This window comes from Colossoma macropomum, unplaced genomic scaffold (assembly GCF_904425465.1).
Source record: "Colossoma macropomum unplaced genomic scaffold, Colossoma_macropomum, whole genome shotgun sequence".
Taxonomy (NCBI): Eukaryota; Metazoa; Chordata; class Actinopteri; order Characiformes; family Serrasalmidae; genus Colossoma; species Colossoma macropomum.
The window spans coordinates 4,446,327-4,459,526 of NW_023494784.1; the positions used below are offsets into that span (position 1 = coordinate 4,446,327).

Sequence of the window (13,200 nt, forward strand, 5' to 3'; positions counted from 1 at the left end):
CTTTGCGCTGATAACCAACTGGATGGCCCATCTACTTTTTAGCCTGGAGGATGCAGCATTCATGATTTCCAAAAAGTTTTGATTTCTCTCTCTCTCTCTCTTTCTCTCTCTGTTTATCTCTCTCTCTCTCTCTGTCTATAGAGGCTGAGGTGCGGGTCAGTCCGGTGGTCCCTCTCTGTGGGGTGGGTGAGGAGGGTCAGCTGTGGTTCAGTACGGTGAAGAGAGGCCTGTTCCTGTGCGATGGAAACACGTGGATCACCATGTTACAGGGTACACACACACATACACACACACACACACACACACACACACACACACACACACACACATACACACCTCCACGCACTTTCTGGCTAAAGCTGGCTTCCTATTCACCAGCACTTGTTCAGATTTTCCGTTCCACCTTAAATTTTGCAGCCTTGGGCACCGGAATGTGTTTGAATAAGAAACTGGCAAATAGGAAGCCAACATAAACAACACGTTTATAGTTCAAAATTAACATTTCATAAAATTCATCAACATTTCTTTTCTATAATGCCTAAAAAAGTACTAAATTCATCATGTATGTGTTAAAATTTGTACAGTTAGCCAGCTAAATCATTTCAGGGCCAAAATATGTTAATCATTTGAGACGTTTGAAACAGCTCTCTAAGCTCGGCATCAATCCAGCTTTCGTGAAAAGAATTTTTCGGAAAATAACCAAACCTATCAACAAAATTTCATTCTAAAACAAATGTTAATGTGATTTTACATTAACCTCCTTAAAATATAACTATACTAAAAAAAATATGGTTCTTCAGGGGTTCTTTAGTAAAGGGAATAGTTCTGTTTAGAACCATGAGTTCTATAAAGAACCATTTGCATGCATGAAATGTTCTCTGCATGGTGAAATGGTTCTTCAGATGTGTGTATGCGTGTTTTATATGGTTCTATATAGCACCAAAAAGGCACCAAAAAGGACTCTTCTGTTATTATGAGCTTGATATCATAACAGCAGAACCCTTTTTCTTGCTGCATAGAACCATTTTCAAAAATATACAACGTGTTCTCTATCCACCTGAAGAGCCATTTCACCATGCAGAGAACCATTTAAGCACGCAAATGATTATAGATAGAACTTTTGGTTCTAAATAAAGCCAGTCTGCACTAAAATGTTCTTGAAGAAACCTATTTTTAAGAGTCTGAAGAGCCCAGCAGACACTAAGAGTTGGAGGCCAGTTCTTCAAACCATCTCCGGTTCTGCTGTTCTCCACAGAGAAAGAGAGGCTGGACTATGTGGAGGAATACCAGGATCTCTTCACCGTCTCAGAGACGTTTGATATCGAAGTGTTCAGCATCCCGTCTGTGGGACTCTTCATGGCGACTGCGAACCGAGACCAGGGCTCGACTGTGTACCGGTGGACCAACGGCAGGTTCGAGAGATACCAGAACATCAGCACCCACGACGCTCAGGCGTGGAAGTTCTTCACTGTGGGGAAAGAGGTTAGTGGGGCTCCTCCCTGCGTTCCTCTACCTGATGATTCTTCTAAAATAATATGCTGGATCAGTCAGATCCACCTGACTGGGTGAACGTTTTCCAGAGTCTAAAGGACAGTTTGATCTAATGGCTTAAGCTTAAATGGTTGAAATTTGACAAATAATAATAAATGTCCTCCAAATGAAAACATTTAAATGTAAGAATCCAAATTTAACCCTTAACCAACTAGTATTAGTTGGCAATTAATCACTTATGTTAGATCTGCAACTATTGACTATTTTGATAGTCGAATAATCTGTCGGTTATTGAAATGAATTATGAAGCAGCCAATTACTCAGTTCACTCTCAGAAATAAAGGTTCTAAACTGTTACTGGGGTGGGACCCTCGAGGGTCCATCTCAGTCCCTTTAGTCAGGGAACATAACTGAACCATAATCCACTGAAATGATATATTCTAAGCTGTACTGACTCCACACACCCCGTCTCGTCTCCAGGCTTTTATTTTACTGTTCTGTTTAAAACATTCGGTTATGAAAAGGTACAAATATGAACTTTTCACCTGGAAAAACTTATTTAAGGTTCACAATCAGACCTTAAAACCACTGTTGGAGCTTTGAGGGAACATTTACGCTGCTTGTATCTTGATGAATGAAAAATGTACCTGAACAGAACCTTTATCTCTAACAGTGTTCAGCGGCTGCTGTGTGTGCAGAAGATCATGGCCAGCATAGCTGGCATTTGATGTGGTTGTCTGAGCAGAGACACTTTTAATGTCATAAATCAAACGAGTGAAATCACAGAAATTAATTTTGTCTGATGTTAAATGGAAGCTTCCCCTCATACCCATAATTACAGCCAGCAGCTCTCCAGCTGTTCAGCCTGCAGCTGCTTTATCTCTCTCTCCCTCTCTCTCTCTCTCTCTCTTTCTCTCTCTCTCTCTCTGCACTGATTTATATTACAGCTCCTGTCAGAGGCACTTAAACCTTAATGTACCTCAGACTTCCAATTACGGCAGAGCAGTAAAGTAAAATTTAGGGTGGATGTTAAGCATTAACACGCCTCACTAATCACTAAACATCCTTCCTCTGTATCCCAGAATTCTCCACGCCACTTTGAACCCAGATCTGAAGAGAACGCACTTTAAATTAATGAGCAGCAAATTCATTACACTCACAAACTTTCACTCATAACATCCTCTTATATATGAAGTTTTTATTTCAGAATTGCAGTAAAAACACATCTGTTTTTACAGATGGTTAAAAAGGCAAATCTTAACCCTTAATATTCCAGACCTACTATTCACTTATTAATCAGAAGACTTATTATTCAGTGCCTAATATGAAGTATTCAGTAACTATGTTCAGAGTAGTTTGAAGTTTCTGGGATGCTATTAGTATGTCACCGCGAACCCACACCAGAAGAAGCTCATCAATGCACATATTTGTTATAACGTCTATTACAGGGGTCGCCCAAATGTTAAGAAGAGCGATTTTACCTTTCAACACAAACCAAACCACCTTGGGAGCCACAACATTTTCTGTCCATTTAACCATCTTGGCTGTAAATATGTCTCAGTATGTGATGAAGCACTAGTACAGGCTAAAATATAATATAAATGAAAACACAGACTTACTTTGCTCTGCTTTAAGCTTTAATTCATCTATAGCTGCTTTTCTCACATCTCCAGCAGGAAACTTTTCCAAAAGTAGAACAGTTTCTTGTAAAATGTCTCTCAACATTCGGCTTTTTACAAGGCTGAAGTCGCTTCTCATTCACCAGCTTCTTGTCCGAATTTTCCCGTTCCACCTTAAATGGCTTCACGATTTTTTGTGTTTGTCAGTTTCTCACTGCAGATTAAACGTATCAGGAAACCACCTGGAGTGATTATAAAGTCCATTCATCTCTAGATTATCGATGTTCATCTTAAGTCTTTCTCTTTACCTTTTCGTTACCTACTAGCTAGGTCAGACTGTTGTCTGTGTTGCTATGGTGACCAGCAGTCTGCGCTGATCTTCAGGGTTAAAGGGTGAATTAGCAGTTCTACATTAACTCCAGAGTTTAAGACCATTTATTGTTAAACTGTGTTGAACGATCAGCAGAGCTTTATTTTACTGTAAAGGAGGATTATTTTATTTTTACCTACAAATCTGATTCTGCTGTGGAGCCACAACAGGGCAGTAAAAGAGCCGCATGAGGCTCCAGAGCCACATGTTACCGACCCCTGGTCTAATATAACGACTAGTGAAGCAGTTTACAAAGGATGTTGGGTTACTTACTATTATATTATTTAACCTGTGGTTTTATTAAAAATTCACCACAATCAATGTTAGATTTCTTTAACAAGAAAATATTGTCCTAATTATTTTTAGATATGGCCCAGGCCTCTAGTGTCTACTGTTAATTATTCAGTTTGTACTGTGAAACTAATATGTAATTTCTGTGATTATGAAAAAGAGGGATTATAATTACTATTATTATTGTTGTTGTTGTTGTTAATTGTAGTGATAATAATGATGATTAAGACTTTCTCCTCCCACAGTGTGTAACTGAGTGCTGTGTTTGTGTGGTGTAGAGTTTCCTGGTGGTCGCTAACTCCGGCAGTAATGGTGGTCAGGAGGTGTCGGTGATCTATAGGTGGAATAAGCGAACGCTGAGGTTTGTTGTGTATCAGAAGCTACAGACGCACAGCGCCCGTGACTGGGAGGCTTTCCACATCCACAACGAGGCCTTCCTCGCCGTGGCCAATCACAGACAAGGTGAGACTCACCTGCACAGGTAGAGAGATTTATTTTCTCTTCACAATTAACACCTTTAGAAAAGTTTACAGTGATAGTTCTGCAGCAGCTCCTCGAAAGTTAGTTTCACTTTGTTTTTTGCTGCTTAACAACATAAAATCATGTACTGAATTGGGGGTTTAGTGGGCCATGATTGGTTGGTGGGCCTGCACAGGCTGGTCACAACATCATCACTACCAGATATTGTTAAACAGAGAGACTTACAACACGTGAAAAACAGTGAGAGGAGCCAAACTGCTACTGCCATTGCAGAATGAGGCAGCAAGAATATTAACATGGACTAGAAAACAGGACCGTATTAGAGCGGTTTTAGCTTCACTGCACTGACTTCCTTTAGAACCCAATATAAAATTTCACTACTAGTTTTTAAATCTCTTAATGATTCAGTACCTTCATACATCTCTGAGTGCTGATAGGTGATGTTCCAGATCCAGTTTTAAGATCATCCAGTGCTGCTTCTCCATATTCCACATATGAAACTTAAACAGAGTGAAGAGGTTCTGTTTTTATGCATCAGAGATCTAGAACACTTTACCAACAAACATCCATCAGGATCCTGCTGTCAATAAAAAACAGTTAAAACTTATTTCTTTACTTCAGCGTTTAACTCATTTCTTACTGTTTCCTTTGTTTTTACTGGAATATTACTGTTACTTTTACTTTCTTGTTAGTTGCATTTTTATTGTATTTTTATTTCTTATTCATGCTTTTATCTTGTGCTTTTTAATTGTAATCATTATTAATACATCCTTTTTTCTGCTATTTATTATTTATTTATTCTATTATCTTTTTTTTCTCTTTGTGAAGCACTTTGAGCTGCATTTTTAATGTATGAAAGGTGCTATATAAATAAACATTATCATTATTATTATTATTATTACATTTAATATTTGCAGAGAATCTTTAAGAATTCATGACCTAAAATTCTGCAACAAACGTCATTTGTAAGGGCAAAACATGCAGTTTTTGCCATTACAAATGTATTTTGTAAAACTGCAATTTTATTTTTTAAATTACAAATAATAACACAGTGAATATTCTCTGTAAACCCCTGTTTTTCACTTATTTTCCTTTGACTTTTTTTTGACCTTTGTCTTTGTCTTCTGCAAGTAGATCATCTTATATCTAATCTGCTAAAATATCTCCTGAAAAATCAGTAACATATACTTAATGACGATTCTGCTAGGTACTATTTTTCATAAACATAGAGTTGAAAGTGTGCAATTTTCAACTTGTAAGAGCTGCAATTTATATTATATAAGCCGCCTTTGGAGAAATTAGACCAATCAGATGCAACACAACACCATGTTCTGTATATGTGACATCACAACCACAACTAACTCATAGTCTGACACACTCAGCATTCAAGCTTCATGCCAGAAAAAGTGGACATTCTGGTCTTTTTGGGCAAAAAAAAAACAAGCCTGGAAATTCATTTATAGAAAATGACTACATTTAAATCATAATATCGGTCAGAAAAATTGCAATTAGACATTTTCCCCAAATCATTCAGCCCTACATAAACATAACATTGCTGCTCCTAAATTGCTTCACAGACCCAAAACTGTGTGTTCCACTGAAATGCAGGGATGAACAGCCTCTAGAGCACCGTCTGTAATGATAATTACAGTCTGTGCTCGGCGTGATTTACACACTAAAACCCCCCTCAAAAACATCTACAGGTGAAATGAACCACAACATTGACAGTGTGATCTACAAGTGGAACCCAAACACCAAGAGGTTTGAAGTGAATCAGACCATCGCCACGTCTGGAGCTTACGACTGGGAGTTCTTCACCATTGGCCCGTACTACTTCCTGGTGGTGGCCAACACCTTTAATGGAAAGTCCACCGTCATCAACTCCACCATCTACATCTGGCTGGGAGGAGCATTCCAGCCGTTCCAGTCCATCATGGTAACTGACAGAACTCACTCATAACCTGTAATTTTTAGCTCATTTTTATTTAATAGAATCTCCATGTTTGTTGTATTTAAGCTCTTGATCTTATTTCACTGTTAAGTTTTGATTGGAAGCACAAGGGGTAAAATCTTGAAGTGTCTAAAGGAAAATGATCCAATCAGGATTGTTCTCTCTGTGGTATCTAGGTAGATACAACTAAGCGAGCTCTCCCATTGGTTAGGAGACTGGACTGAAGGCCTTACATGTTAGATTAACTACCAACATCATTAGGAAGCAACAGAGGAACCAACCAATCACGCGTTAATTTACAATACCAAACAAAAAATTATTGTAGGCCTTATGTAAGTTCTAGATATGTCGCTGACTGTGACTATGTCCGACTACGAGTCATAGTCTAAGCAGGTTCCGGTTAATTGTTAGGAATGTATGTCAGATCTATGTCAGAACTCTTTACTGAAAGAGTCACTGTCTGTGTTTAGATGCAAGAATTTTGCCATTCTGATTACAGAAGACTGAAGTGTTTTTATCTCACTCTACTCAGCAATCTGATGAAAATCTCCGTTTACATGCTCACTACAAGTAATCCAATCCAAAGTTACGCGCATGCGTAGAGAACCACTTAGTGTAGACGTTACCATGATAACCAGCATCACGTGAGTCCAGTCAGAGTGAGGTGAGCAGCAGTGAGCAGCGCTTGTGTTTTAATTACTTTAAAATGATGTCAGACTCAGGAAAACGTCCTTCACATGTCCTTATTAAAGAAGGCCGAGAGGAAGACGTCGTGTTCTGAGACACATAAGCTGGACGTCCGTCCCACCGCCGTCTTTTAAAGATCAGAGCATAAACTTCGTCTCCTCTGCAGACCAGTTTCTGCTCCGCCATGTTGAACGGTATAAACTTTCACTATGACGCAACGAACATGATCAGAACATACTTAAACTTTCCGATAGGGAATGTAATCAGATACAGGCGTTTACACAGATATTATTCTTCTATTTAACGGATTATTTACAGGATCACCCACCTCGATCAGTCGGATAGAAACTGTATTCTGAAAGGCCTCAATCGTACTAGATTATTCTGACTGAGGTGTAAACATGAACGGATTCTATTCAGATTGAGCTATTAGTCTGATTATTAACAGATTATTAGGCTGCATGTAAACGTGGCTACTGTAAAACTGATACATACAAGCTCAGATATATAATGTCTGTTACAAGCTTCAGATAAAACATATGAAATCGCTTTCACAAGTCTTTAATCTAGAACAGCAAAAATATGGGTGTTCATGTGATTCGCTGTTAGCTTAGTGCTAACATACTTCTAGAATCTCATAAGGGTGCTAGGAAAAATAAGCATTTCATATGTGTTTTTGACCAAGTTTTGACAAGCATTCTTCAAACTGAAGGACTAACTGTAATAGTCATGGTTCAAAACTGCTCTAGAACATTAGCAATATTGTCAAATTAGCAATATCAAAACCTGTTATTGTGAAAATCAATTTTTCTCCTGAATATTCCTCTAAATTTTGAGTGAATCATTTAGCGTATGCGTTTATCAGAGGGCACTTAAACCCCCTGCAGGCATGTGAGCTGTATTATAGCGGGGATTTCCGAGGCTGCGGTTTCTCCTGTTTCATTAAAGAGTGGTGTGTGATTAGTTCCTTTGAGGTCTAACCTGCTGTGTTTAATGAGAGGAACTCTGGATGTTTTGTCTGACCTTGCAGACCACTGGAGCGATAGACTGGGAGATGTTCCAGATTGGGAACAGGTTCTTCCTGGCTGTGGCTAACAGTCAGAGACTCGATGGCTCTGGCTCGATTCTTTATAATATCAACTCCACCATCTACGAGCTCAACATGACCTCACAGACCTTCGTTAAATTCCAGGACATCACAACCAGCAGGTAACAATAGCTTCATTATCACTGACCCCACCAGCAGGGCTGCACTCAGGATGACCACTACACAGCTTTGTGTAGTTATTTTTTTTTTGTGTCATCTAATTTTGCTGCAGTGTTTAATGAAGCAACATTTACTTTATTAAGATGATTTTACACAAACAAGACCTGACCCAAACTGGAACCCACAGAACTCACAGTTCTAGTTCTAGTGCTGGAGAGACAGCTGGAACAGTTATAATAACCATGATTAACAAATTTAAAGATCTTTTTGGTCATTTTATGACCAAAAGTGTCCAATTTGTCTAATTAGCTCACCTTATTGGCTGGTATGAAAGTTTATATTGCACTTTGACGCTCACTCTCACTATTATGTCCACATTTACACAGAATCAGGTGTCGAATCAAACAAGTTTTTCTCTGTCGCGAGTAAAATAAAAGCAAAAACACTCGTTCTGTAGAGGCTACTATACATGCTAATTGTGTTTCCATACTGAAATCTGATATATGTCAATATGTAGGTTTCAAATACATGAAATACATTGTCATTTATCAATTTCTCTTATATACAACTTATATTTGTCACATATGGACTTGTTTGTGACATATATGCCATCTTATTTTAAATCGGACATTTTCAAACATGGGACATATATTTCAGCCTCATATCAATATACACAAACATATATGTGTAACACACATTTAACAATATATGTTAGAAAACGTTATTTATGTATGGGTGGTATGTATTACTCATATATACTAGCTGCATGCTATATAAGGTTTTTATGCATCTTCTTTGTTTCTTCTTCTCAATGAAGTGAAAATTAGTATAACAGCTGCATAACTAAACTCTAAAAACATGCACATTTTAAGCTATGTAATAAAAGCATTAAAATATGCAATAATAACTAATATTGTTCCCAGGCGCATTTAAATAATTTAATATTTAAAAGTAAACTGTTAACTTAGTAACGATTATAGCTGTACTGGGATGTATTCAACCATGTCTTAGACATACATGTATGATCCATATATTATACATTTCTGTCCAATATTTGATACTTATGTATACGTACACAACATATATATACATATATTCTATACATATAATATATATGCCTCACCCTTTATGATATATGTGTGTATATGGCCATATATAAGATTTCCATGTGTGTTAGCTTCTTAACTATGTCTCCTTATGTCGAACTACCTATGAAGTCATAATTCTAAAAATAGCAATGAACACATCAGCATGGCGTCTTTACAGTCTGGAGCTCATATTGGCCAAATAGTAGTGCTGGGTAACTTTATCTTCATCTGTAAGAGTAAAGAATTGGCTAAATGATTGTCAGTGTTGGCTGCAAGTGTTCGCAAACACAGAGGAGCCTCAGTGGGGTTAATGCTGCTAATAGCAGCTCTACCTGCTTCTGAAAGCTGGAGAACAGGAAAAACATCAGTAAAACCCATTACATACTGACATCACAGCCTCAGACACATGAGATTTCACTGTTATTGCCAAGATTTTATCTGTATTTACTGTAAGCCGTTCTGTGACTGAGAGCTGCTGGATGTGAATTACCACCTGAAAAATCATAACCAGTCTTTATGTTTACAAACATTCTGATTTGGTCTAAACTGATACAGCATTAATACTGCAATATGCAAATGAGCCTCTAACCAATCACTGTTCATTTGTGCGCTGAGCATCCTGACCAATCACAGAGGTTGGAAGAATCAAAGCATTGACTACGGTGGCTGAGAAGACCCAACAAACGGCACATAAAAAAGAAATGCAAACTCCGAAAACACCTTTATCAAAATGACAACATATGCATTTTATAAACGCTCTGCAAATAATAAAACGTGTTCCAAATTCATAGACGCTCCACAAACTCCGAAAACAATTTCATCAGAATGGCAACACTAGCGCTACGTTTCACAAACGCACTGCAAATTCAGAAACACAGCAGAGTCACTCACATCACAACGGAAATGGTTACAGAGACACTCAAAGAGGACGGAGACGTTAAAATTTTACATTTAATGCAGCATAAACATTCACCAGTAACATAAAGTTAACTTTTATTTGAACAGAGAAATAATATCACTGTATCGTGATGGGAATTAGCTGTAGAGTATTACCAGATACCTACTGTAGTACAGCCAGAGAACTTGTAGAGAGGAGAATTACCACTCTGTATTGTTTTCTGGGTTCCTTAAACACTAGAGGGCGCTCCCGGGCGAGTCCAAAATGAATGGGTTAATATGGAGCATTTGACCAAAATCATAGTTTATAAATGCTTAAAACATTTTAAACAGCACAAAACATTTTAACACTGCTTTTATATTTTTAAGAGCTTTTAAACTTGCTGCTCCGCTCGCCAACCAATCAGCACTCAGTAGCAGTAATGTTAGCGTCCTGCTGCCCAAAACCCGTTTGCTGTAGAAAAAGGAAACATACAGGTGAGTTTTCTTTGCTTTTTTAATGAAATCAATCCTTTCTGAAATTCTGCCTTCTAAAATTAAAGGACAGTTCTGGGCGAGTGATTAGAAACTATTTTAACTTTGTTTTGGGTGTTGAGCTCCATTTACTCCCATTCAATGAGGACTTGCTTGTGAGCGCCTTCTGCTGTTTAGCAGTCCTGTTTTTGAGATAATAGGGGAAATAAGAAGTGGCCAGATACCTCATAAACCATCTGGTACAGCCATGGCATACAGCATGACTAGCCAGCCAAGCTTACCATGAATGTACTGTAAGCCTCATCAGCTTCTGTCAGTGACTCTCCATCACAGATATTCCATCTCCTTCCAGAGTCTTCCAAAGACGTCTCCACTGTGGCTCACTGCCGCTGTGCTGTGACCGGCTTTGCAGCGTCTCTGAAGTTGTGTGTTTTCTGTATTTGCAGCGCGTTTATGAGTTTGTAAGACGTCTATATTCGTACTGTGTAAAGGGTCCTTTTAGCCACTGTAATTTACACAATCCAACAAACATCAAACTACCACAGGCCAACCTTTAACCATGTGAAAACACTGTTGGTGTAGTTTATTGGAAAGCCCATCTCAGTACACAGCAGTGTTTCTGTGCAGCCCGGCCCCCCGCAGGCCCTGCTGCCCCGCCATGTGTTAACACTGTCCTCATGGTTTGTGTCCGCAGTGCTCTGGACTGGGAGTTTTTCACCGTGGGGGATGATAAGTTCTTGGTGGTGGCGAACTCATATGATGGAAACTCCTACTCACTGAATAGTGTTATCTACAGGTGAGGTCACTGCTGTCCTTTGGGTGCTTCATTCGGTCATGAGCTGAGGTCAGTTAGGTACACACACACCTGACCTCAGGTCACCTTTATTACAAAAACACTGTACGACTCACAGATGCATGAAATAAGCTGTTTTGTACAGGAAGACTTATCAAAACTAATACAGACGTTTGTAGTGTTTCCTCTAAAAGGAAGGTGTTAATAGTGCTGACGTGAGCAGTAGGGAGTATGATTTCCTTCAAATTCTACAGTAATGAATTACCAAAATATGTACATTCTTAAGAAATCAATTAACAAAGGTACGACAATTGTAGAGTAATTGATTACCAAAAAAGGTATATTCAATAGAAATCAATTACCAAAAATTTGACAGTTCTAAAGTAACAATTTACTAAAGATATGTAAATTCTAGAGAAATGAATTAACAAAAATATGCAAATACTAAAAAAAAGAATTATTAAAAAAAAATAAATTCTAGAGAAATGAATTACCAAAAATATGTAAATTCTAGAGTAATTAATTACCAAAAATGTAAATGAGACAGACGGTCAGTCACTGAGACAGATGGTCAGTCACTGAGGAGCTCTGCAGTTCACAGTACAGAAACTCAGAGAGAAAGAACTACAGCTGTGTGTGTGTGTGTGTGTGTGTGTATCTGTGTGTGTGTGTGTGTGTGTGTGTGTCTGTGTGTGTGCGTGTGTGTGTGTGTGTGTGTGTGTGTATGTGTGTGACTGTGTGTGTGTGTGTGTGTGTGTGTGTGTTTATGTGTGTGTGTGTGTGTGTGTGTGTGTGTGTGTGTATCTGTGTGTGTGTGTGTGTGTGTCTGTGTGTGTGTCTGTGTGTGTGTGCGTGTGTGTGTGTGTGTGTGTGTGTTTATGTGTTTATGTGTGTGTGTGTGTGTGTGTGTGTGTGTGTTTGTGTGTGTGTGTGTGTGTGTGTGTGTGTGTGTGTGTGTGCAGGTGGCAGGGTTATGAGAGGTTCGTTCCTGTTCACACTCTGAGCACTAACGGATGCCGAGATTGGGAATTCTTCACTTCCTCAGACGGATCCTACCTCATCTCCTCCAGCGCCAGACAGGCCCTGTCCAAGATCCTCAGACTCAGAACCTACTATCAGCACTGACCCGCTGCCAGTCCAGTTATCACTACACTAAAGCTGCATGCTAGAACTCTGTACTGGACACAGTAACGTCCAGTCATCACTACACTAAAGCTGCACATTGGAACTCTGAACTGGACACAGTGACGTCCAGTTATCACTACACTAAAACTGCACGCTAGAACTCTGAACTGGACACAGTAACGTCCAGTCATCACTACACTAAAGCTGCATGCTAGAACTCTGAACTGGACACAGTAACGTCCAGTCATCACTACACTAAAGCTGCACACTGGAACTCTGAACTGGACACAGTGACGTCCAGTTATCACTACACTAAAGCTGCACGCTAGAACTCTGAACTGGACACAGTAACGTCCAGTCATCACTACACTAAAGCTGCACACTGGAACTCTGAACTGGACACGGTAATGTCCAGTTATCACTAACCTAAAGGACAGTGGAATTAATTATTATTCATATTGTGCTTTTGTTGTTATTATAATTATTATTATTGTTGTTATTATTGTTGTTATTAATCTATTTGAGATGTTTTATTTTCTTCTCTCTGTTATTTATGAAGTACTTTTTCTATGCGTTTCAGGTCCATCAGCTCAAAGTGCTGAACGATAACACTGAAAAACAATCATTTCAAGCGAGATACAGTGCTGTGCAAAAGTCAGAGACCCCCTCACTAACTAAATTTACAGTTAAACCGGTCATTAAATCACTGTCTGGCCAAAATAAAGAC

At 38.8% G+C, this 13,200-nt stretch overlaps 1 protein-coding gene across 1 annotated transcript in view; it reads left to right on the plus strand.

The window, feature by feature from the left end:
- Nucleotides 1-12,768, plus strand: part of tspearb (thrombospondin-type laminin G domain and EAR repeats b) — a 29,631-nt gene extending 16,863 nt beyond the window's left edge. The window contains exons 7-13 of the mRNA XM_036573088.1: nucleotides 142-270; nucleotides 1,256-1,482; nucleotides 4,050-4,233; nucleotides 5,955-6,187; nucleotides 7,920-8,098; nucleotides 11,250-11,351; nucleotides 12,311-12,768. Of these exons, the coding sequence (XP_036428981.1) occupies nucleotides 142-270; nucleotides 1,256-1,482; nucleotides 4,050-4,233; nucleotides 5,955-6,187; nucleotides 7,920-8,098; nucleotides 11,250-11,351; nucleotides 12,311-12,473 (1,217 nt within the window). The 3' untranslated portion in view covers nucleotides 12,474-12,768. The remainder of the gene's footprint in view (nucleotides 1-141; nucleotides 271-1,255; nucleotides 1,483-4,049; nucleotides 4,234-5,954; nucleotides 6,188-7,919; nucleotides 8,099-11,249; nucleotides 11,352-12,310) is intronic.
- Nucleotides 12,769-13,200: the final 432 nt, after the last annotated feature.